This window comes from Phoenix dactylifera, chromosome 1 (genome assembly GCF_051530095.1).
Source record: "Phoenix dactylifera cultivar Ajwa chromosome 1, Ajwa_hap1_PhDact_Kaust_v1.1, whole genome shotgun sequence".
NCBI classification, from domain to species: domain Eukaryota; kingdom Viridiplantae; phylum Streptophyta; class Magnoliopsida; order Arecales; family Arecaceae; genus Phoenix; species Phoenix dactylifera.
In genome coordinates this window covers 73,320,877-73,346,749 of record NC_143190.1, presented here as the reverse complement: position 1 = coordinate 73,346,749, position 25,873 = coordinate 73,320,877, and the positions used below count along the sequence as shown (strand labels likewise).

General features: G+C 39.0%; 1 protein-coding gene across 2 annotated transcripts; it reads left to right on the top strand.

Moving 5' to 3' along the window:
• Window positions 1-9,031: 9,031 nt before the first annotated feature.
• LOC103695648 (uncharacterized) lies at window positions 9,032-18,714 on the top strand. 2 transcript variants are annotated; one of them, XM_008777022.5, is made up of 5 exons: window positions 9,032-9,441; window positions 9,536-12,040; window positions 15,466-17,244; window positions 17,433-17,685; window positions 17,777-18,714. In XM_008777022.5, exons 2-5 carry the CDS (start codon window positions 9,680-9,682, stop codon window positions 18,340-18,342), a joined length of 4,959 nt encoding a protein of 1,652 aa, XP_008775244.4. In that variant the 5' UTR covers window positions 9,032-9,441; window positions 9,536-9,679; the 3' UTR covers window positions 18,343-18,714. The 2 variants fall into 2 exon arrangements, with proteins under 2 accessions (XP_008775244.4, XP_089783266.1); XM_089927140.1 differs by having other exon boundaries at window positions 9,032-12,040.
• Window positions 18,715-25,873: the final 7,159 nt, after the last annotated feature.

The following is a 25,873-nucleotide window of genomic DNA, read 5'->3' as shown; positions in this document are numbered from 1 at the left end:
CGATGTAACCGAGAGGGGAGAGAACAAATATCCTCCAGAACTAGAGGAAAGGGAGAAGAAAATACGTTTCTCATGTGGGCCTAAAAATGGGCCAGATAAAGTTTTCGCTCACAATTCCTGAACTGGGCTCAATAGTTTAGATGCCTAAGCAGGGCAAGACCCCTGCTTGCATGTATTTTATTAACTTCTATTAAAGTTGATTTTTAATTTGGTATACATTTACTTTTTTTATTATTAAAATCTCAAAGGAAAAAATTAACATTTACCTGATTGTGCTCCTGCCTGCAGTAATAGGTTAATGAAACGAGAAATTTATAAAAAAGGTTCAAGATAATAAAATTAACGAGAAAATTATAAAAAAGAGAGGAGAGAGAAGGGAAGGAGACAAAAAGAAGAGAGAGCCGAGTTTACACGCCACACGTCTAGTTACGTCAAGTTACTGTAAAGAATACCAATTTGTCAACATGGATCACCTCTAGTACAAGTTAGGTTTGTCGTCGTACAAGATTTGACTATTTTTTGGAATAAAAAATTTTTTTTTTCTTTTTTCGAGATGGATGAATCATAGATAGCAAGCACGAATATACTAAAAAAAAGTTAAAAATAACAAGTTCCGAAGCGCACCAAATAATTTCCTCTTCTCCAACCAAAGGGTCTTGTTAAAATGGTTAGCCACATAAAACGCTATCCAATCTCCTCTCCCGTTGGCCTCTCGATATATATGCTTAACCTGCAAGGTCATCCCGCCACTCACCATAATCTGGATATCCATAAGCAATGGGTGGTTATCGCCTACCCCTCCCACACACTGCTAGATCCAGCCAATAACTGTTGCCGAATCGCTCTCAAGCACTATAGCACTAGCGTGCAACGCACACCAAGTATGACTCAAGCCGGTCCAAGCTGCCCTCAACTCCACTTTCAGAACCGAAATATCGAAGATCTGGCAACCATCAGCCGCAATCATCCTGAAGTCCGAACCTGTGATAATGAAGCCAACCCCTCCCTTACTCCCACCATCCAGTACACATCCATCAAAATTTACCTTGAGGAAGCTCAGGAGTAGGGGCTTGCAGGCAAAGAACACCGTGCAAGACGTTCCACAAGCAAGAGAAAAGCTCCAAATGTCCCAATCTATTAATGGTCCATTCAACAGATGTGACTAATAATCTCGGTTGCCTAAATCTGGTCCCTCTCGACAACGAACTTCAGTGGGGGCCAGCTATCACCAAACGTCCAAGCATTCTTGAATAGCCAAATATGGTATGCTATATAGGTCACCACTGTAGTCGCCTAACTAGATCGTGGGGTGATTGCCCACCATCTGATCATCTGCAAAAATGATGCTGAGTCACACCATACCTCTAATAGGATCATAGCAAGCTCCCAAATCCTCCTCTCATGTTGGCACTCGAACAAGGCATGGTCCACAGGCTAAGCCACCTGGCACAAGGGGCATTGGGAATAGATATCTAGGCCCCTTTCACTCAAGACGAGCCTCGTCAGGAGTTGGTCCCAGGCAACTTTCTAGAGAAACAAGGCCAACCTCGGATGCAGGCTAAAGCGTCAAACCCAGGCACAATCAACCCCCGGGTGCTACACATTCTGGAGAAGGCCATAGACATCGCCTACCCTAACCCTGGATCTGCAAGCCGAGCTCCACACCCTCACATCAGGGCAGGCACATGCTGGCACTGACCGAATCCTCTCAGCAAGTTGGTTTCCAAATAGCTAGGCTAAGCGGGTAGTATCCCATCCTGCACCTCTGGGACGAAGGAGGTCGCAAACCCGCAGTCCTCTTGGGGCGTTGATGTTGACCGTGGCCGATCAACGCCTCACAAGGAGCAAGTCGACCTAGGAGTCTTCCACCGCATCCATGTTCTGCTTATCACCGATTAGCCACCTGCAATTAAACAAAACGAGAGGCACATACCTACCGATTTTTCGCCATATGGGGAAGCATCTCCAACCCCTAGCCGATATCTCACCCACCCGAGCAAGACCATACCAGGTTACCATCACCTGACTCCAAAAGCACTAGGGGCTCTAGGATGAATATGGCCGCATATCGGGTGACAAAGCCTCTCTTCTCATCAAGACTCCCAAGCCACAAGGTGCACTCGTAGTCCCCGCCGAGAGACCCCTAGCAGGAGCGGCCCAATGCATTTGGAGGCCTAAGGCAAATTTACTAAGAGAGATCTTTAAAAAAAAAAAATTAATAAGTATAAAATACTTTAAAAAGTCACATGTTCTTCTTCACGTGGTTTTCTCTTGACATCTTTTCCTGCATATACACCAGGCAACATGTTTCCCAAGTCAAAGAACCCTAGGGTTCCTTAGAAATGAATGGTGATCTATATGGTTCATTATTTGATTATATGTTGTTCAAGGTTTAGCCATTCTGATTCCCTCATGCTAGGTATATATGCACTTAAGTACGAATAGGATGTAATGTTTAAGGCCCTGTTTGGATGCCGGAAGATCTTGTCGATCTGACAAAGATCTTCCGGCAGGGTCAGGCAAGGCATTACTATTGAAGTTAGAATGAAGCAGAGGCAATCGGCACAGTATTTGAAGGTGATCCGGGAAGCCGAAGGAGTGTCTAATCCCTATTTCTCAGAGATTAGATAAATTATCTCACAGAAGTGATTACTTAACCCTGAAGAACTCCGGCAGCCCCAATCGCTTTCCTCTATGGTTTCTTGTGTTGTATTTCCAATATTAAGGCCTCATTGGAAGATCTTATTGGATTGATAAGGTCTTCCGACGTCCAAAACAAGCCCTAAAAGCTTGGTTATTGTGCACATTGTATTCTGATCACTAAGAAAAGGCTACACAGAATGGTTTGTATTAGAGGTGCGCTGTTGCAAATGTGAGGTAAGCAAGATAAAATTTGACAGGACATGATCACAAGTAATCATCTTAGATACCTTTATTTTTTTGCACCCTTTCTTTTATTACTGCCCTAATATTGTAGATTCTTGATACTTGAAGCATGCAGCAACATATTAGCATTACTTTGATCCGATGTTCGTCCGTCTCGATAGCCGACCTCATACTGGTACTATCTTATTATAATATTAAAATGTGGTACGGTACGAAATGGCGAGATATACCGAATGTCGGTACAGTATGAGACTGCTTATGGGACCGGCGCAACAAACCTTGATTTGATCACTTATAATAGAAGATAGCAAGAATAGACATATGTTAGATGACCTTGACAAAAACTGAAAGGTCAAACCATCTTTTACTGTAAATTTGATAATATTGTAGGAAAATTAAGAGGGACCATGCCTTGTTAAGCCAGAAACAACTCATTATCTATCACAAGATTCTGTGTGATATATCTTTAGTGGTGTTTCAAGTTATGATGTACAACTTGAGAAGTCAAACAAGTTGAGGCACAGTCATGAAGATCAGTTGAGTGATGAATGTGAAAGAATTCAGGGGGACACCCCCACTGCCCCTTCTCCTGGACTCTTTGCAGCCATATAAGAAAAGCCAACATCTGGGAACAAGCCAATTCCATTCTCGCATGGCAAGAAGTGTTCTTTGGCATAAACCATATAAAATCAAGTACCAAGTTAAAATTAATTTCCATACCAGGGTACCTATGATATGACGAATGATCACTGCTTTGAAAAAAGGTATACCTCAGTGACAATTTGGTAGTGGCCATGTCCAGACAGGCCAATCCCAAACCCCATTGTTACACCATCCATGAAATAAATGTACGGGCATTTGATATCCAAAAATTTTACATATCAGAAAATATACCAGAGCAAACACCTATAAGAAAATAATAGCATGAGCTAAAAGAACAAGACTCCAGTTTAACTGAAAGAGAACTTAAATCAACCTTTACAATGGTTCAAAATGTAGATGTAGAAATTGCTTTAAAAAAAAGAAAAAAGAAAAGTCAAGAAGACATTCATGCAAAAACAAGAAGCTTCACCTCAACAACATAGAGAGTCTAGCATCACATGTCGGTTTACAGATAATAAAAGGTGAAAGATATCAACAAAGCCCTAAATAACTTTTTGATAGCAGTCATCTTTCTACATCCAAATAACAACTTAAGCCAGGATTTAACAACCATATACAAGACCAACGCAAGTAAAAAAACATGATGAAAACTAATATTTGATAAGCTGGCCATGTTTTAATTTTCCTAAAGTCATGCATGGGAGCAATTTAACATCGATGGTGGCAAAAGAAGTTTTCCCAAAAAAATAAAACATTGAGCTACAACGGTTTCCTTCTAATTTCCTCGAGCATGACATTATCATGATAACAAAAGCAAGGAAAAAGAATGCCAAATATTATACAGACAGGAAAAAAAAAACACAAACGGAATAATGAATCGTTTAGAAGTTATGTGCTGATGCATACAAAAGTACGCTGAACTTTACCATACTATCATGTTGAACTTTACCGTACCATACTATATAGCAATATTTTTATAGGATAGCGCCAGTATAGAGTTCAGTATCAAGACGGCAAACCTTGGTGCTATAAACCTCTCGATACTCATCAAATTGATCAATAAAAGTTTAGTAGCCTCAGAAGATCACTTTAACGTATTACTTATATATTTCTATTCATAAAGTTGTCTTGCATCAAAAAATGAAAAGTACAAGAAAGAAACAGCAAGAAGGACAATATCAAAAATAGCAAAATCAACCAAATGTTTCATACTCTACAGGCAACTCCATTAACAAGAAATGAAAACTCCAATCTAAGTCTTCTTGTAAGATGTCATGTCCCTTATAGTGGCAAATGATAAGCAAACTGCCTGGGTACTCCAGAATGGTGATCAACCACACCTAGTCTACAACAATTACACTATTTAGATGATTTGTTTCCTGTACCACCAGAGCAAACCCACCATTTATCTTATAGAGCCTAGCCATGGGCACAGATTCGGTAGATTGTATAGCTTGCGGTCCACCAAATGCAGCTAATACTGGGATCCCATGTCTTCCACTTAATCCACAGCAACAAACATCTATAGAAACAGAAATCTGCATCATTTCTTTTCTTGAAACGAGAAGAAAAGAAAAAAAATCTGCATCTCCATCCTCCTCTGTCAGTTCCTCCTCCCATCTCTACCTCCGCCTGTACCATAACAAGCTCCTGGAAAATCTGCCTGGCCTTTCTCCTCAGCCCACGAACACCTCCTCCGCCCCCCCTCCCTTGCTGACCAGCATCCTCCTCTGCCACAAGCAACCAGTCATTTTCAAGTGGTGGCCAGAGGTGGACAAAGGGATGTGTAGCATGACTTCAAAGGGGTTGCTCTCAAGAGCAAGGGACATCTGGGTGCATCATGAAGACGAATGGCATGAGGAAAATCCCCTTCCCACCATTGATCATGATCTCTAGCCAATGTACCTGAGACCCTAATGCTACTTGGGTATGGCGGGCTCGTCAAGAGGAAGCCAACTCTTCCTGAGAGGGACCAGCTGAACAAACCTTTCCAAAGTCAGGTAAGAAAGGACACCGACAATCTCCCAGTGCTTTTGGAAGGAAGAAAGGGAGACAGCGTTCGGGGTACTGAAGGTCCTTGACAGAAGAAATTGGTGGTAATAGCGAGAAATGAAAGAAAAGAGCGGTAGTCAAGATACTGAGTAGGAGAGAATGACATCCTTGTACCCCTACTTTTCCTACTAGGTAGCAAAAAAGGCAGGTAGAGGAACTAGACGGAGGAAGAGGGCAAAGCAGCAATCCCTGAGGCTAAGAGATAAGTTGTAAGCTGGGGAAAGAAGTAAATTCAGGGAAAGTGCAGATTTCTGCTTCTGTATCTATTTGCTGCCATGAATTTAGTGGATACATGGGACCCCGGTATCAGCCATATTCAGTGGACTGCAAGCCATGTGGTCCACCGAATCCAAGAACCTCAAATATAATATGAAATAAATGCGTACCAAGTCTCAATACCCTACCAGTACGGTATAGTATGCTCCGTACCGGGCAATATGGTTTGAGATTGCAAACTTGCTATTATAAGTAGCATTCAGCTAGCAAAGAGCTCAACTAATTCTGATATTTTGCATCAAATAGTATCTTGATTCACAGTATTTCCTGCATATTATACAAAAGATCTTATAATGATAGAGCAAAACATCATATAAAAACATGCATATGATGCATCCATGCATGGCGTTCGTAACACAAGACATACTCTATGCCCAGTAAAAGACACTCTTCATGAGTTGTGTAGCTTTGTCCTTTTGAATTTCAGCTACAACACCCTTAATAGCCATTCCTGCCTTGTCCATATATAATTCAACCCTTAGCCCATACCAAACACCCCATAAAACAGATAAGTAAAAGAAAAGGCCTAATGGAATATTGAAAGAGTGATGATTTCATTGTGCATTGACATGCAGAACAGGCACAAGGTGAGGTGCTCTCCACAAGGACGCATTTGATACAAGGATGACTTTTCCACTCGTGAAGATAGCCTTTGTATCTTACATCCATCTCCGCACAACCATTTCAATTATGAGTCACGGAGGACTAAAAAGATTACATAAGCATGTGATCAATGACAGCTATCCAAAGATATTTATAAAAAAACAGATGCAAGAGAAAATCATGTCCATAAACAGCACATAGATTAAATTTAACCCATCATAAGACGCATGCCTCTGAAAGATTGGAAGTATGTAACTTTTCAGATGGAAAACTAGGTCAATTTATCTCAATTGTTGTTAAACTAAACAACTCGGAGAGGAAATGGCATTTTGAAACCCTAATATGACCTACGAATCAAATTATCTTCAATTTCTTCCTACAAAACTACCAGCAATTTAGCTCGTGCCTTTATGCTGATCCAGCTTTGACGGGATCAGAAATCTTCAAAAAAAAGATCTAGAAATCATATAGATATTATAGGACATGGACTAAATTTTCTACTTCTTGTCAAGAAGTTCGATTCTTGAAGATATAAAGAATCAAGTCATCTCCCGGTCACTGGATCTGCTTCTATTCCCATATAGCATGGAATCGAGGAACTAGGTAACCAAGATTCAAGAGAAAAACTCACGACAAGAAACGAAGAAGAGATGGGAAAGAAATCAACAATAATAAGAGAAATAGAGTAGAAGGAGACCGAGGTTCTTGGCGTTGAGGGCTTTGGGGGGTACCATGGAAATACCATGCTATTGGTCCAAATCATCGATTGATGGGGGGTACCATGGAAATACCATGCTATTGGTCGCCAACCATTTTTCTATTTTCATCTTTTTATTATTTCCAATTTTGGTTACACATCCATTAATGAACTCTTGGGAACCTCTACTTGACTCTCTCATCGTCGGACACTCTCCTTTGTTATCTCCAACGGGTAGCCCAGTCGGCATTATTATATATAAGTCTTCCATCCTGCCTAACCTTGCCATCATTAAGCGTTGTTTTCATTTTGGTTTTTCATGGCAATTTTTAGCGTTGTCTAAGTCAGACTTTTGCCGACTAGAAAGCATAGGTATCTTCCGACGCGTCGGGCAAATTTTGGCACACCAGCCAAATTACTCACGCTTCTCTCCAATATCGGCAGTTGGGTGTCGAGAATAACTGTTTTTCTATGATGGCTCACAGCGACGCTATAGGGCGAGTAGTTGTGGTAGGAGACACGACGACACAGGCATGACAGGATCAACAAGGGAAGGGGATTTGAGGAGGGCACGAGCGGAGGGAGAGAGCAACAGCGATGAGGTATGAGGGAAGTGGGGTGTCGTTGTCGATGAGGCTGTAAGGCTGACACGGCAAAGATGAGAGAGGACATAGGTGGCAAGGGAGGTGGGGGAAGGGGGTATCAGCGAGGTAGTAGGGATAGAGGTTAGTGGGAAACGGTGGAGAGGTTGCAGTGAGGTTGATGAAGGTATAAAAAACTAAAAAGGAAATATAGAGGGATGCATCTGAAAAGAACATAATTTTGGATTTAATTATAATAAAAACCAGTTTAACCAATTATGCAAATTTGTACCATCGATTATTTTGTCATTCATCCATCCAATTTTAAATTGAAGGCAAAGGATAGTGAATGTGAATGCATTTTGTTGTCATATCTATTGTCTTGTTGCTATAGATGATGGTTAGTACTTCTAAACTAAAAGTTGTAGTAAATTAAATTTTTAATAATAATAAAAATATAATAAATAAAAAATGTTTTTTTAGAAGTTAAAAAAATAATAAACTAAATAAAGAACAATTAAGTATCATGCAACTTTTACATGTCCAATCTTTTTTATGCGTAAATAAAATAAATCCCAAAATAGAAAAAAATAATAAAGAATTATATATATATTTGGATTGAATTTGAGATAAGTTTTGGCATTATGAATGGATATGTTGGAAGTTTGGTAAAATATGGTATAAGGGGATTAGTTCAGATCCGGTCTATGGAATGGAGTAAATTATGGCCATGCGGAGGTGGGTCAAACTTTATCTTAGTGCTCTTTGTTTTTTTTTGACAAAAAAAAAGGAGAGAAAAATTAACCCCACCCGCGCAGCAGCTCCCACTGAGGCTTCCTTCCATCAGAAAATATTCGATACAGGTAGAAAATTTTTTATACCCTCCCCACCAGTATGGATGAATCCATGTGTGAGTACGTCACTCCGGCACCACCTCAGCACCATCTTTTTAAATAGGCAGGTCACGCCGAGGATATTTGGTCTCCGTATTTAGTTGACACCTGCATATTTTGAACTTGGATCACTTATATAAAAATAAAGCTTCGTGCTAACTGTGTTACCATTTTCGTGGTTTTTAGTGCCCTTTTGGCTCAGAGCATGAGCGCGGTACAACCACTTCTTTGGAGGAAGCATCGAAGGATGGATGATAGAATCGCAGCTAAAACCAGGGCGTTTATTGCTTTCCAAAAGAGGGAAAAGGATACGGCCGGTAAATTTGTCAGCGACCAGGGCTAACCATTTCTCTAGAATCAGCGGAAAAAGTAAAAAACGTTTAGAAAGCCTTCCAGAAATTTCACGGTATATTGCCGTGTCTCCCACTTTTGCCTAACCTACTCTCGCATCTAGTCCGTCCATGTCATAACTGAGACGATCTTGTCCGTCTAGTTTTTCCCCGATATTCTTGATTCCCATCGACGCTTTTTGGGGTTCGGTCGGCACGAGAAAGAGAAACAGCCGTCCAATTCGGATCTGACGTTCAAGAACAGTCCAAATGGCCGCCTGAGGAGTTTTTTCCTTAATTTGATATTTCTTTTTTCTCTTTCCTTTTCCGTTCTAAACCCTAGGTCTCGTGAAATCGGCGAAACCCTAGCTCTCTAGGGTTAAGAAATTACCCCAAGAAAATTAGACAAATCGAAGGATTCTCCTGCACGAAACCTCCGATTCGACACGCTAACCATTTGCCCCAAGATATCTTGTGCGGATCGGTGCGTGATTTGGATTCTCTGGATCATTTTTATCCAGGTTTGTGTTTTCCTTGTCTATTACTTTGATTGATTCGATTTTAATGCGGAATCGATTGGAGAATCGGTTTTGATCGATTCTATCGTCACTCCAGGATCGATTCTGGTGCTTCTTGGAATATCACGCTCGAAATTTTGCAATCAGATCTGAAATTTCGGTTTCGATCTGAGCATCATGTATAATAGAAGATGAGATTTGGGGGTTTTGATTTTTCTTCCTGTGGATCGAGGGGTTGTAGATGGAAGATAGCATTCAGAAGCCTGCTTCATCCAATACCTCTAAAAAGTCAAAATCGTTGCATCTCCAGAGCATCTACGCTGAGAAATCGAGGCATTCCACTGGAAAATCTAGAGTTAAGAACTGGAATTCGAGCACAACCCAGGAATCTAAGGATTTAAAGCGGAAACATCGATCATCATTGGAACATGGAGCCTCTGTTGCGGTGGAATCAAGGAAGAAAAGGAGCAGAAGGAATGTCTCGTTGAGTAATTTTGTTCCCATATCCGATAGGTGTCAGAAGGATCTGAATACCTCGACGCCAAAGTCAAATGGTTTAGGTGGCGCTTCACTGAAAGAGAGTGATCTAAGCGAGCATTCCACCCCAAGAAAGGATGAAGACAGTAGAGCTCTGAATGTGGGTAATTTGGAGAGCTCATATGGTGTTGGTGACACTGTTGCCATTCTGGAAAGGCCCCATGGCATTGTAGGGAAAACAAACTATTCTGAAAGCTCTACTAGCTTGAAGTGTGCAACCAATGATTCTATTTGTGGTGCCAATGACCAGACAAGTAAATTATCCATCAATCTGGAGCCCCCCTCTTATGTCTCAATCAACAAGAAGAAAAAGAAGAAATTCCGTGAACTTGTGGACAATGGTTCAATTAGAGACCATCTTGACTCCAGCATCAAGGTTAAAAGTGGGAATGCTGTCCAGATTACTATGAGAAAGGCTAGAAGAAGAAAGAGACAGAGCACCATAATGGAAAATAGGACCCTAGTGGAGGCTCAAGCTTGTTTAGTTAAGGATGAAGCGAAGTTCTATGATGATTTTTTAGATGATGATGAGGAGAACCTCGAACAGAATGCTGCTAGGATGCTTTCATCTCGTTTTGATCCAAGATGCACTAGGTTCTTGGGGAATAAGATGGCATCTGTAAAACCAACAAATGGATCATCTTTACTGTTATCTCACAAGAACTTCAAGGGTGAAGAATCAGAGATGGTTTCAGTTGATGCTTCTAGTAGAGTGTTAAGGCCAAGAAAACACATTGGTAAAAGTCTTGTTAGGAAGCGTCGGCATTTCTATGAAGTCAACTCTAGCGATATGGATCCCTATTGGGTTATAAAGCAGCGAATCAGGGTCTATTGGCCTTTGGACAAGAATTGGTATTTTGGTGTGGTTAAGAATTATGATCCGGTAACTAAGATGCACCATGTCAAATATGATGATCGGGATGAAGAATGGATTGATCTCCATAATGAGAGATTCAAATTGTTGCTTTTTCCTAGTGAAGTTGATGGTAAGCTTAACCCTGAAAAATTAGGGACAGCTGTGAAGCAAAAAACTGAAGATGAGGATAGGAACGATATGGATGAAAACTCTATGGCAAGCATTATGGAGTCGGAGCCCATTATCTCATGGTTGCCTCGATTAACTCATGCAGTCAAATCACCCAAACATGTTATCAGAAAGAAGCAACAAAGGATACATCTGCCCATGGATTGCGGGCCTTCAATCTCATTGTTACCTAATGAGTGCAAATCTGTGAGCATGCCTAGTATGGCCTCTAATAAATTATCGTCTAACAGTACTATGCCAGATTGGTCAATCAATGAGCACATTAGTGAAGTGCCACGTGTACTAGGGAGAAGCATTGGCTCCGACAACAGCAACATATCTTTTGTTTATATAAGGAAACGCTTTCACAAGAGGGTGAAGGGCTTGGACAATGCACTAGACGATTCTACTTCCGTAGGTGGGCCCATTGATTTGCTTGCTTCTGTTGCTGACAATGAGTCAGCTTTTGAAGAACTGCATTATGCTGCCACAACAAGAGAACTCAAACAAACTACATGGAACTTGATCTTCTCACTCCAAGGCATTCGTTTTCATGCATTTGAAACTAAAATCATTTCGCTATCTAATGCTGATTTTCTCTTTCATCATGGTATACTGATGCATCTATGGCCAACTGTTCATATGGAAATAGTTATTGTTGATAATGTTCAGGGGTTAAAGATTTTGACATTTGAAGGCTGTTTAAGGGGGACAGTTGCTATTATTTGTTTGATCATGGCCACAATCCATCCGCAAGAAACATGCAACAGGCTGCCGGAGCTGCAAATTCCGTTCACTTCAGTTGAATTTAAGCTTTCAGGCCTGCAACATGAAAGAAATCAGCTTCTTTTTGTGATATATAGCTTTATGGAGCTGGAGTGTTCGAAATGGAAATTCTTGGAAAATAAACTTGGACATCAATGTATTTCAAAAAGCAAGCTACCTATTGCTGACTGCACATATGCCAATGTGAAGAGCCAGTTGACTATAAGTAACCGCCTACTATGCCCTTATGCTTTTGAAGAGCCAGACACATCTGTGGTAACTTCTTTTGTCCCTTAAATTTTGCTTTAACTTTCTTGCTGAAAATTAGTCACCTATCCTGTTATGCATGATTTCCTTTTTTATTGACTTCTCATACTCTTGTGCTGCAACCCTTATAGATTAATTCTGCTTCATTCACGGCATTGTTTATTTACCTTGCTTCACCATATAAATTATCTTTTGTTTTTTCTTTCTGACATGCAGCAGATGAATTTAGAGAAGTACTATTTAAGTGATTAAATAAACTAACTGAATCTTTGTGATTGCATGTGCATTTTGTTTTGGACTTTCTACAAATGATTAAAGACCACAAGATGCATGCATGTTTTTTGAAGTTACATACGCAGCAGATGATAATTCAGATTCTTAATCTGGTTTGCTACATTATAGATGGTTTTTTTTTTGAACTAAAAGCTTCAGAAGAAAATGCACTAAAAAAATGTCCATTTTCTGTTTTTCTGTAATAATTGGCATCAGCTGGAAAGAGAGAGAATTATGCTACCACACATGTTGCTTAATAAAAGGAAAAGAAATTATTTCATCATTTTATAACTTGTTAATTAGACCTTTTTTTTAAACTTGTGGAGCGCGGTGAACATTTTTTGGATGATCCTGAGGTTGTCCAAGGATAACTTGTGCTCTGTAGAGGAAACTTTGAAGAACTGAATAGAGGAGATGGAAGAAATTGAAGAATAGGAAGAGGCCGTGGAGCATATCATCCTAGGCTTTTGGTGATAAGATAAATCTCCTTTTTAACTGGTTTGGTTTTCCGAATTTTACGGGATTTAGATTCTCTGGGACAATCCCTCAAATTTTCCACCCAACATTATCTTCTCAACTACTCCCAATTGCACGAGGAGAGTTATCCGGTCGGCAAGTTATTGGAGCATCCAACAGCCCCTTATTTCCTAAACACAGTTACAAAACAGGCTTGATGTAACAGAAATCCTGTATTACATTTTTGTTGCACAAGTTGATGGTGGTTCAATATTAGCATCTTTAACGAAATTCTGCCCTGGGTTGGGTAGGGAACCATTTCTTTTTCTCACTTATAAAAAAATCAATAAATATTAATAAAGTTGTTATCGACATTCATTTGCTTCGTTAGATATAGTTGATATATGATAAGCCATCATGTCGTTCAGTTATAGGCATTTGGATATTGCAAGATACCTTCATTTAACTTGTCTATCTTTCCTTGGTATAATAAACCTAATATAACAAAACCAGCAGGACTAGGGATTTTCAAGACTAGAATTCACGAAAGTCCTTGTATTTGATTATACTTTTGGCACATTTGCTAATGATGGCCTTTGTTTTAATTTTTTGGATTTTTTGCCTGACTATTTTAGAATTTGCCTTAAAAATTTGCATTCTGGATTAATCTTTGTATATACTATCAATTCACACTTGATCATTTGCTAACAAGTTACAAAATAAGGCACCTCATCAAGGTTTGCCGAACTGGTATCGGTGGATATGGTCTCTACCATGCCGTTATGGGGTGTACCAGTCCAAAACGAGGAGGGAGAGGGAGGGAGGAAGGCAGGAAGGGAGAGAGAGAGGGGCCAAGGACTCACCTGCTCGGCAAAGAGCTTCGAGAGCCCCGGATGTTTGAAGAGAGAGAGGGAGAGAGGGACCCATAACGACCAACCTAGGGGGGTTTTGAACAGGTAGAGCTGCAGAATCCTGATAAGGGGAGTGCTTCAAATTGAGAGGAGGAGAGAGAGGGACAGAGAGCAACCTCAAGTGATCGGGGAGGGAGTGGAAGTGCAATTAGAGCTTGGATTCTGCGAACGGAAGTGCGATTAGGGCTGGTTGTTATGTACCAAATGAAGGCGCTGAACCATCCCGACAACCAACTGGTCCGGTTTGTTCGGTATATGCCTTTATCAGTCGGTTCAGCAAACCATGCCCCTCGTGATAAGTGTAAACCATGCCCCTCGTGATAAGTTATGTTATAATCAGTTAAGGGTGAGAAGTCTAAGAAGATAACAACTGAAGGAAACCCTCTGTGTGGTCGTCAAGTAACATACTTTTCCACAATAAATCCAATTTATTATTATTTGCTTGAAACCCTGAAATCACATTCAGATATTATCTTGTTGCAATCAATCAATAAATTGCCAATGCCATCATGGCATAAATCCAAGTTGATGGTGATGCCAATTGAGCAGTGATGTTGGTCTAAGCTTACATGAGATAGGTGAGTCTTTATCATAAAACATTCACAAAGTAAAGCCTAATTTGACTTATGCAGTCTGCAGTTGAAATAATGTGTAATGCATCTACAAAATTTCATTCTAGAAGAATATACATATTATTCATTATCCAGTCCTCGTTTTTACATTGTGACACTTTGAAATTGGTAACTCTGCTTAAAAACTATCAACATCAATATCAACAACTTGTAGTGCTAGAAACTATGTGGAATCAAAACACAATTATTTTTTTGGTTTTATTTTCATCTTTTATTATACTAGTTAATTTGTTTAGGAAAGGTTATGTAAGAAACTTAGATTGGCGAACTCAATAGTGTGAATGTGACTCTAGTTTTTTTGTACTCCAGAAATTGCATCCTTTATATTATCTCCCCTCTAATCTACTAGAGGATGTACTATGCTAAGTACTATAGTTTGCACTAAAACTGGAAGATGATATGGCATGCTTTTAAAAAAAATGAGATTATGAGGTTTATCAGATAGGATACTTCTGCACTTATTCATGCGTGATGAAAGTTAATTTATTCCCAACGAGGGTCTAGAGAAGTAAATTTTAATTTCTTTTAATAGTGACATGTATACAAGAATTGGATTCAGACATGTTTCCAAGTAGATGATTTGGCAATAGGAAAAAGGATATATGGGGATAAGTAGAAAAAAAATAATTTCAACTTTATATATTTAAGTATAAAAGAATAAAATAAAATATATTTGTTGAGGTCTTTCAATATGCATGTTTCTCAATCCAAACTTCCCATTTAGCTTAAGAATTTTAGAAAATGAAACTTGCAAAATTTTTTTTCAATACCTACATTTTTAACCAATCTCTAAAAGAACAAAATCTCACTTTTAACATTATTGTAGTGAATCAAACTCATTGGTGAAGTCCAAGTCTCTACCAATTTCTAAAATCTGTAAATAAGACAATTTGATGAGTATCCAAGAATCTGATGCGTATTTGACTCGGATATGCATCCAACACAGATTCTAGGAGCTGGACGCAAGTGTGCAGGTAACACACTTTTTTAATCCTCATGTAATTTGTGTTTCATTTTTTTTCCCCCTTAAAATATGAATCTTTCAACGGTAATCTTGAGAAACAATGTGCTTGTTTACCAGCTAGCATGAAGTCATATCACCATGCTTCTTGTATTGACGTCAAAAAAAAATGCTAGCAACTTTCTGTTCTCTCTTGTGCAGGATTTCCGAGAAAGAGATTGCTCAGACATAAAACAAAGAGGTGTCTTTAGAAAATCAGCCTGTCTGGCTATTGACACTGAACTTTGCTATTCTGATGACAAGTGCAAGATGCTTACTTCAGATGCTCTTTGTTGTTCTGTTAACCCTTCATTTTTTCTGAACATGCATCTCAAGTCTTTGATGGATAAAAATGCATCTCTCATCAGCTTACAAAAGATCAATTCAACAACTTCACATGACTGCCCAGGAAACTATGGTGGGTTTATCAGTGGGGGCCACTCCCCTGTTGAGGATTCGTCTGACCAAGTATCAGAGGTCACCCTCGAAAATCTTGGTTCTTCTTCAGGCCAGACTGCTACCAGTTCTGGATGGTTAAATTATGGTCACTCAAAGGTAGAGACTGATGCTCTCTCTGTAAGCAATGATGGTGATTGGATGAAATCCTCTCAGAAACTCTTCAAACATGATGTTGATATGACTGGGAATTCTGTAGGTTGCAGTGATTTGGGGAAGAATGCAATTAATGAGACAGGCATCCAATGCCAAAAGTTTCACCGGGGTGCTGAAAAGACATGTTCTTCATTGCCCGAAGATTCTTCTTCTCCAGATCAGTCTGATGGTGCGTATACTTCTTGTTTGAATGAAAGCAATGCCCAGACAATATTTGCTCAAGTTGAGGAAAAAATATATGGTAGTGGAAGACAATCAGTTCTGTCTGCATCCAACTTGGTCTCAGAAATGAATGGTGATATGACCCACAGCCCAAATACAACAGCTCAACAAAGCATATGGCATCACAATCAGCATAATTTGATTTCACCACAATTTGCTCATTACTTGAAATTGTGGCCAGAAGATTTTGTTCAGAATGGATTTGTTAATAGTACTAGAAAACCTCGAACTCAGGTTTCGTGTTCATTGCAAGTTGGAAATTATGGCTTTGGTTCAAAAAATCAAGGCCATCAGAAGAAAGGACATCTTTTTAAGAAAATTAAAACTGCAAACAGGATGCTTAATGGTTCTGAAGTTCCTCAAGCCTACCTAGAATCATTGACTTGTGATGCAAATGTCCTGGTTACAGTAGGGGACAGGGCTTGGAGAGAATGTGGGGCACAGGTTGTCCTTGAGTCTGATGGTCAAAAGGATTGGTGGATAGCAATAAAATTTTCTGGGGTCACCAAGTATGTGCACAAGGCAAACCAGTTTCTGCAGCCTGGCACTTCAAATCGTTATACTCATGCTATGATGTGGAAAGGAGGAAAGGATTGGGCTCTGGAGTTCACAAACCGATGCCATTGGTCACTTTTTAAGGTGATGCATGAAGAATGCTACAATCGAAACCTTAGAGCTGCTTCTATTAAAAACATTCCTGTACCAGGTGTTTGTCTAATTGATGATGGGGAGGATGATGTTGTTGAGGTGCCCGTTATTCGCAGCTCAAAGTATCATCAGCAGATTGGGACTGAGGTTGAGATGGCCTTGGATCCATCTCATGTGTTGTATGACATGGATAGTGATGATGAGGAGTGGATTTCAAAATACAAACTGCATTTGGATGGTAATGGGAGTAGGGCAGCTGAGATTACTGATGATATGTTTGAGAGGATAATGGACGTGTTTGAGAAAATTGCATATGCTAAACAATGCGACATCTTCACCGATGATGAATTAGCAGACTTCGTGGTTGAATTTGGTCCAATGGACACCCTTAAAGCTGTCTATGAACACTGGCATGAAAAGAGGCAGAAGAAGGGTTTGCCCCTGATTCGGCAATTTCAGGTGAGCTTTATTCTGTATTTTCTCTATTACACCAGTTCTTCAAGTTTCTGACATTTTCTTTAGCATTCCTAAATCTATAGTAAAATCAGATAATATTTTTTTTTGGTAAGTAACTTCATTTGTTGAATCATGACGATTCCTTCCTTTTCTGCTTCTCTTATCCATTTTCATTCTTTTATATGTTCCAGCCTCCATTGTGGGAGCGTTACGAGCAGCAGTTGAGAGAATGGGAATTGGCTATGAGAAAAATTCGCAGTTCACTTGGTGGGTGCCAAAATAAGGCATGTCAAGTTGAAAAACCTCCCATGTTTGCTTTCTGCTTGAAGCCACGTAGCCTGGAAGTACCTAACAAATGCTTGAAGCAGCGATCACACAAGAAGTTGATGTTCACCGGTCACCGCTATTCTTCTACCAGAGAGAAGGATGGTCTCCGTGCTTCTGGTACAATTTTAACATCATTCTAACCTGCTTTTGCATTATATTTCTCCTTGATTGTCCTTTTTCCCAGTGTACTTGCTTTATATGTCATCAGGCAGAAAATTAAATGAGTTTTCAGTCAGAGGGGAGAAGGCTTTGATATCTGAGCCAAACCATGAGTTGTCTTGTTCTCCTCGGTGGCATTCATCTCCATCTGGTTACTCACCAAGGGACGATGCGAGGGCTGGAATTCTAACAATGAGCAGAGATGTTCTAGATAGAAGCCAACACCCGAACCTTCAAAGGACTAATTCAAAGAAAAACAGAATGTTGCTGGCTGCAAGGGATTCTCAGATGTTGCCATTTTCCCATATATTTTCAGATTGTGGAGAACCAAGGAGAAATGAAGTCAATCGATGGAGTGCTGATGTGCGCGAATGGCCTGGCATGAAGCAGTCACAGTTGGATGAGTTTCAGAAGCAACAAGCTGATATGAGAGAGTTTAGGTTGCATGATGCATCAAGTGCAGCTCAACATGCATCAAACATGGCTAAACTCAAGAGGGAAAAAGCTCAGTGGTTGTTGCGCAAGGCTGACCTTGCTCTTCATAAAGCAACAGTTGCATTTATGACCGCAGAAGCGATAAAAGCATCTCAGAAAGATGTGATTGGTGATGGTTAGATGTGTATCAGTTATATCTCAGGCATGAAGAAAGTGGGAGAAAAAAGCAGGCACACTTTTTGCATATTGGTGGCCCAATGTTTGCATAGATTGGTTGAGGCATTTCTTTCTTGAGAAGAGCTGTTTAGCCATCCACAATGGTTTCCAGGCAAACTGGTGTCATTAGGACCGTGCAAAGCCAGATAAGTCAATTTTGAGAAGTTTGATCAGCTGGTCAATTTTACCATTTTGGCTTTCTACTGTAGTAACTCTCCATTAAGGTGGAGTCTTGTAACTCCAATCAGGGGATTGTATGTAGTTTTTTGGTTGATACATATTGTACAGAATTTTTTTTTTCTTTAGTTATATGTTATTTCTGCGAATGTGTGTTGATGGGAGTGCAATTATGTGCTGAAAGTGTTCTCATTGCCATAATCTTTACGCTTGCTTTATAAGCAACAACAGTGAATGTAGAGGTATACAAGCTCATTGAAACTTTCAAAGTGCTGACAGGAGAAACTGCCAATTATCAAGTAGTCTCCACAACTGAAAAATGTAAGTAATTTGTATAACATCTCATGTGATTAGCACCTGAATATGTTAAGATTACTTTCCAAAGTCTCAAGCATTTTTTGGAAGAATTTTGTTGTTTTGGCTGCTCATGCGATTGTGTACTTTAGATTGATTTAACTATAGTTTGCTACCTGTCAATTACATTTTAGCAAAGATATTGATTAGCTGTTGTTGGAGGTTTCAGCCTGATTTGCTTTGCCAGTGGTATTAGAAGCAAACCCACACAAGATCATTGATACCACAGTCTATGGAGTTGTGATCTATCTCCATCATTATTAGAAACACTTCCTTGGATCTGGCACTAATTAGAAATTTTCCTCCGTGGCACATGATAGATTTATATGTGGTGATGGAGAGGTGAAAAGATTATTGAATTTGGCAATATATTAGGTTTTAGCTGATGCTATCTGTTATCTATTTTATAAGTGGGTTTTGAACTCAAGTGTTTGTCAACGTGTCAGACTTGTGTTCAATTGTAAGGAGATTCTAAAATTAGAAGCTTCTTAGGGAATATGTAATAAGACATTAAAAAAAAAGTTGTCATAGTACCTTGATACATATTATAATAACACTATATTACACATGCAATATCATCTTGTCACATTTTTATCTGTAGTCTTGGCGACCAATTGATTGGTTCCAACCTGAAAAACACTTCAACAACTTGTCAATATATTAATATATTAAAACAAGATGATGGAGGCTTAGTGGCAGGTGGTCTTTTGAAAAAAAACAAAAAACAAAAAAAAAACTGTTACTCTTAGTGGTTAGAGAGATTGTGAAGATTGCAGTAGCCCAAAATTGGAGGTCAGGGAAATGATTGGTATCTCATAGATCTAGAGGAAGACAATTTTGTGCATTCCTTTGGTGTAGGAAAAAGCAAACATGATTCATGAAAGTTAGAAATGCTCAAAATTGGCGATATTTAAAATCTGTTATTTCTGTTGAACTTCTAATGCGAATCAATTTTTTTGATCAGATTTACAGAGCCTTGGATCTGTTTGCAAATTTGGTGAATGTTTCCCAAATATCTCTAAGTAACATGTGACATCCAAATGTGAAATGGTCATCTCCATGAAACTAATTATTGGTTGTGATTCTTGGTAGATTTGTCAGGTAGGGCATCTGCTAGGATAATAGTTATATTCTTCAGTAGCATACTTGTAACGCTAGAAAGAAGTGAGACTGAACTTGGCAATGGATGAGTTCCCTTCCTATAATGGTGTGGTTGTCTCCATGGTGGAGGGTTGATGGAGGTGTTGTCATTATCAATAGTTTGGTGCTGATGCATGTCTTTCCTGATCATACCTTTTACCCTGTCTATTGCTATGATGGGAAATCTGTTGCGGCAGAGACATTCCTATAGCACATTTGAGGGCCATCTGTGATGTTTCATCCATTCTTGCCTAAAAAATCTTTTTCTGTTCTCCTGATTTTCACTTTTATCATTATCTTGCCAACAGCATTTTTCTCTCCTAGGCTGCTTTGCAGATAATTCATTTATATTTGCGAGAACTTAACATGCAGATGTTTTTATAGTCAGAAGTGAAAGTTGAGAGACCATTTTGCTCATGCTTGAAACGAGACAAAGGAATCAGCTGCAGGGTCCTAGATTGTCGAGGAAGATGGTTGTCCTGCCTCTTGTCATGGTTGCCAAGGAGTCACCTTAGGTAAGTTGATTTTCATAAATTTCTTGAACGCCAGGTTTGTGTTTGTTCTACTTAGAAATCTTATCTAAAGGCTCCTCAGCAGACAGCTTTTCCTGGAAATGCCTTCAGTGATACTTGAGGATGATAGTGTTATTTTGATGATTAACAAGCAATTATCTAGAGTATGCTATAAGTTAAATTGATACTTCATTTATAAGTTCATTACTCTCAGTATATTTGGTTAATTGAAAATAGATACATGACCTTGTTCATTTGAATGAATCTAACCTTGAGAATGCAGCAAAGTGTGGATTGAGTCGACCCAAAGGTTGATTGGGTCAACCCCGGCACATCAAGAAATCATTTGGCACACTCCTGCAAAAATGGCACAAATGAACAGTGAGTTGGGTCGACCCAAGGTAAGCATGAGTCGACCCAACCTTGAAGAACCTCAAAAACATAAGTGAAGAATGCTCTCTGGATTTACTGAGAGGGTCGACCCAAACAGTGGTTGAGTCGACCCAAGCTTGAGTCGACCCAAACCCTGAGAGGGTCGACCCAAAGGCAAGACAGAAAGACAGACAGAAATTGGTTCTCTGGAATTACTGAGAGGGTCGACCCAAGAAGAAGTTGAGTCGACCCAAGTGGACTTTGAGTCGACCCAAAGAATGGTTGGGTCGACCCATGGGAAGAAAGGCTGAAATTGAGGTTTCTGTGGTTTCTGAGAGGGTCGACCCAAGGAATGTTTGAGTCGACCCAAGGCAAAGTTGGGTCGACCCAAGGACAGGTTGAGCCGACCCAAATACGGGCTGAACAGTAACGGCTAGTTCTGCAGATGTACTTTTTGTCCTTCCCAAGGTCAGTAACGGCTAGTTTTTGAATTCTAACCATTGGGGCTTGACCAAAGAAGGTGGGAAGCTATTTAAAGGGGCACTATTCATCAGAGAGAATAACTTTTGAGTTGAATATCAAAGAGTATCCAAGAATACAAAAGTGCCCTAATCTTCTTCATCAAGAGCTTCATTCAAGAATCAAAGAAAGGGATTGAGCAGATTCAAAGAGGCATCAAGAGCTCCATCCCCTTGAAAGAGTGAAGCATCCTTGACAAAGAAGAGAAAAGCGACTTCAAAGCGATAAATACTTTCTAACTCTTCCTTGTAGCTTATATTGTTTCATATGCTCATTTAGGAGTTTGAATCTTTCCTTTTGTTAATTAAACACTTTGTAAAGGTTCGTTGGTGAGCCCGCAAAACCAACAAAGATTTTTGGTGAACCCGGAAAACCAAAGTGTAAAGGTTAGTTGGTGAGCCCGCAAAACCAACAAAGGTTTTTGGTGAACCCGGAAAACCAAGTGTATAGGTTCGTTGGTGAGCCCGTAAAACCAACAAAGGTTTTTAGATTGTGAGCCCGGAAAACAATCCAACTGTAATCCGCGGGATTATAGTGAATTCCCAAGGGGTCGCTTGGGGAGTGGACGTAGGTGCTAAGGAGAGCACCGAACCACTATATATTGTTGTGTTTGTGTTGTGCTTGTGTTTTCATTTACTCTTGCATCATCTTCTACTCTTGCGTTAGTTTAACTCACTCAAATAGCTTAAGAAAGCATCCACCGCACTTAATTAAGAAAACGTTTAAAGCATCAAAAAAAAGAAGAAGAAACCAATTCACCCCCCCCTCTTGGCTTGTCACCTTGGGCAACAAGTGGTATCAGAGCGAGGTGCTCTAATAGTGCTCATTGATCTAACAATCAAGAGTTAAAGATCATGACAACCCAAGTGGGATGTGCAATGAGTGAGGGGCAATCCACAAATAGACCACCTCTATTTAATGGCACAAACTACACATATTGGAAAGCTAGAATGAGGATATTCATTCAAGCTTCGGACTATGAACTGTGGCAAATCATCACTAGAGGACCTCACATACCCACACTTAACATAGATGGCACTATCATACCCAAACCAGAAATGGATTGGAATGAAAGTGATAGAAGATTAGCACAGTTAAATGCAAAAGCTGTAAATACACTTTACTGCTCTTTAGATGTAAATGAATTTAATAGAATATCCACTTGCACCACCGCCAAAGAAATTTGGGATAGACTTGAGGTCACACATGAAGGGACCAATCAAGTTAAGGAGTCCAAGATAAACATATTAGTACACAAGTATGAACTGTTTAAAATGGAATCTACTGAGTCCATAACTGATATGTTTACTCGTTTTACTGATATTATAAATGGGCTTAAAAGTTTAGGAAAGTCTTATTCTAACTCTGATTTGGTGCGTAAAATTCTCAGGTCTCTACCAAGGAATTGGGAGGCCAAGGTAACCGCTATTCAAGAGGCAAAGGACCTCAACACACTGCAGTTAGAGGAGCTCCTAGGATCTCTCATGACCCATGAGTTGACAATGAGGCAAAATTCAGAAGATGAGGTCAAGAGAAGAAAACCCATTGCCTTAAAGACTACCACCCCTAGACAACAAACTGAATCGGAAGATTCAGATGATGATGAAGATATTGATGAAGAAGGGATGGCAGTGCTTGGGAGAAAATTCAGAAGATTCATGAGAGGTAAGAATAAGTTCCATAAAAAGAAACCCTTTCTTAAAGGTAACTCAAGCAAAGAAAAGGTTAAGGATAAGGAAAAAGAAAAGGAGACTCCCATTTGCTATGAGTGTAACAAACCCGGGCATTATAAGATAGATTGCCCAGATTTGAAAAGGATGGCAAGAAAGTTGAAAAAGAAGAATTTTATGGCCGATTGGAGTGAAAGTGAGGAATCAAGTTCGGAGGACGAAGATCATCAAGACACGGCCCAAATATGTCATATGGCCAATGACGATGAGGTAGATTCTGAACTTGACTGTGATTTTACTGTTGATGAATTGCATGATGCATTCTTAGAACTCATGGAAGAACATAAGAAAGTAATTAATAAAAATAAAGCTCTAAAAGAAGAAAATCAATCTCTCATTAAAGATAAGATAAAACTGTCTCATAACTATGAAACATTAAGTAGGAAACTTGAAAATGAAACCAAAAATCTAATTGCTGAAAATGTCAAGCTAAAAGAAGATGCTGAAAAATATAAGTCTTTGGTAAATAGATTTACTCTTAGTTCTACCAAATTAAACTTGATTCTTGATAGCCAAAAAGCTGTATATGATAAGGCCGGTTTAGGGTATAGAACAAATAGGAAACAAAAACTCTTAAAGAATATTTTTGTAAAAGCTAAAAGGGAAATTATTACTTGTTATTGTTGTAATAAGATAGGACATAGAGCATATGAATGTAATTTTAGAAAGTCTAGTCAAAACAGATCAAGTAATAATCAAAAGATAAAATTCAAGAAAGTTTGGGTTCCAAAAGGAACATGGAGTACTAACCCTAAAGGACCCAACTTAGCTTGGGTACCTAAAGGTTCTTCTTGATCTTGATTGCAGGTGTGTCTTGCAGCTGATAAAATGGAAAAACGATGGTATCTAGATAGTGGCTGTTCAAGACACATGACCGGTGACGAAGATCGATTTGTCACCTTGGAACCAAAGAAAGGTGGAGTAGTGACCTATGGAGACAATGGTAAAGGGTATATCATTGGAAAGGGTAAAATTTTCATTGCTCCATCTATTTTTATAGAAAATGTTTTATTAGTTAAGGGTTTGAAACATAACCTTCTTAGCATAAGTCAATTTTGTGATAAAGGATTTAAAGTTACATTTGAAGCATCTGTATGCATAATCACAAATCCTAAAGATAATAGCATTGTACTTGTAGGACAAAGGCAAATAAATATTTACTTAGTAGATCTTCATGAGTTAGGCAAGAAAAATGGTTTATGCTTAATTACTAATGAAGAAAAGAAAATTGAAACTAGTTGGCTTTGGCATCGAAGATTAGGACATGCTAGTATGGAATTAATATCAAAACTAGTTAAGAAGGAATTAATAAAGGATGTGCCAAAATTGATTTTTGAAAAGGACAAAATATGTGGACCATGTTCATTGGGAAAACAAACTAAGTCATCTTTCAAATCGAAAAACGTAGTATCAACAACTAGACCATTTGAACTCATACACATGGATTTATTTGGACCTACTAGAACTACAAGTCTAGGAGGAAAGAAATATGGACTAGTTATTGTTGATGATTTTTCAAGGTATACATGGGTTTCATTTTTGGCACATAAGAATGAAGCATTTTCAGAATTTTTGAAACTATATAATAAAATCATAAATGAAAAGAAACTCACCTTAGTAGCCATTCGAAGTGATCATGGTACTGAATTTGAAAATCAACACTTCGAGGAATTTTGCACTAAAAATGGAATATCACATCAATTTTCAGCACCTAGAACGCCTCAACAAAATGGGGTTGTTGAAAGGAAAAATAGGACATTGGCAGAAATGGCACGCACAATGTTGTGCGAGTCAAATCTTCCAAAGTACTTTTGGGCTGAAGCTATAAACACCTCTTGCCATATTCTAAATCGAGTTTTAATACGACCTATAACTAAGAAAACTCCTTATGAACTTTGGAAGAATAAGAAACCAACTGCAAAATATTTTAAAGTGTTTGGATGTAGATATTTTATCTTAAATAATGGCAAGGAGGACTTAAGTAAATTTGATGCCAAGTCAGATGAAGGTATCTTCTTAGGATACTCCACATCTAGCAAGGCATACAGAGTATTCAACAAAAGAACCTTAGTAGTAGAAGAGTCAGTCAATATTATATTTGATGAGTCTGATAGTGAGTCTGCTAGGAAAGAAAATACTATTGATGATGATACAGGAATTATCGACTTTGAAAAGTTGAAAATTGATGACGTGCCAAATCAAGATAAGGGAGATGATTGCGTGCCACCACAACCCCAAGACGTGCCAAAAGAATGGAGGTATGCACATGGACATCCTAAAGATTTAATCATTGGTGATCCATCTCAAGGGGTAAGAACTCGATCATCTCTTAGAAATTTAAATGATTATCTTGCTTTTGTTTCACAATTAGAACCTAAAACTTATGAAGAGGCTGAAAAAGATACTAACTGGATAAATGCCATGCAAGAGGAATTAAATCAATTTAAAAGAAGTAATGTATGGACATTAACTGAAAGACCAAAGCATAATTCAGTAATTGGAACAAAATGGGTATTTAGAAATAAATTAGATGAAAATAGATTAGTTATAAGGAATAAGGCTAGACTTGTAGCTAAGGGATACAATCAAGAAGAAGGAATAGATTTTGATGAGACATTTGCTCCTGTAGCTAGATTAGAGGCTATTAGATTGCTTCTGGCATTTGCATGTTTCATGGATTTTAAATTATAT

Excerpts from the sequence above, each read along its gene's own strand:
- LOC103695648 (XM_008777022.5), top strand. The coding sequence starts at position 9,680 with ATGGAAGATAGCATTCAGAAGCCTGCTTCATCCAATACCTCTAAAAAG. Across the intron at positions 12,041-15,465 it reads AAGAGCCAGACACATCTGTG|GATTTCCGAGAAAGAGATTG; the intron begins GTAACTTCTTTT and ends TCTCTTGTGCAG. Across the intron at positions 17,686-17,776 it reads GGATGGTCTCCGTGCTTCTG|GCAGAAAATTAAATGAGTTT; the intron begins GTACAATTTTAA and ends ATATGTCATCAG.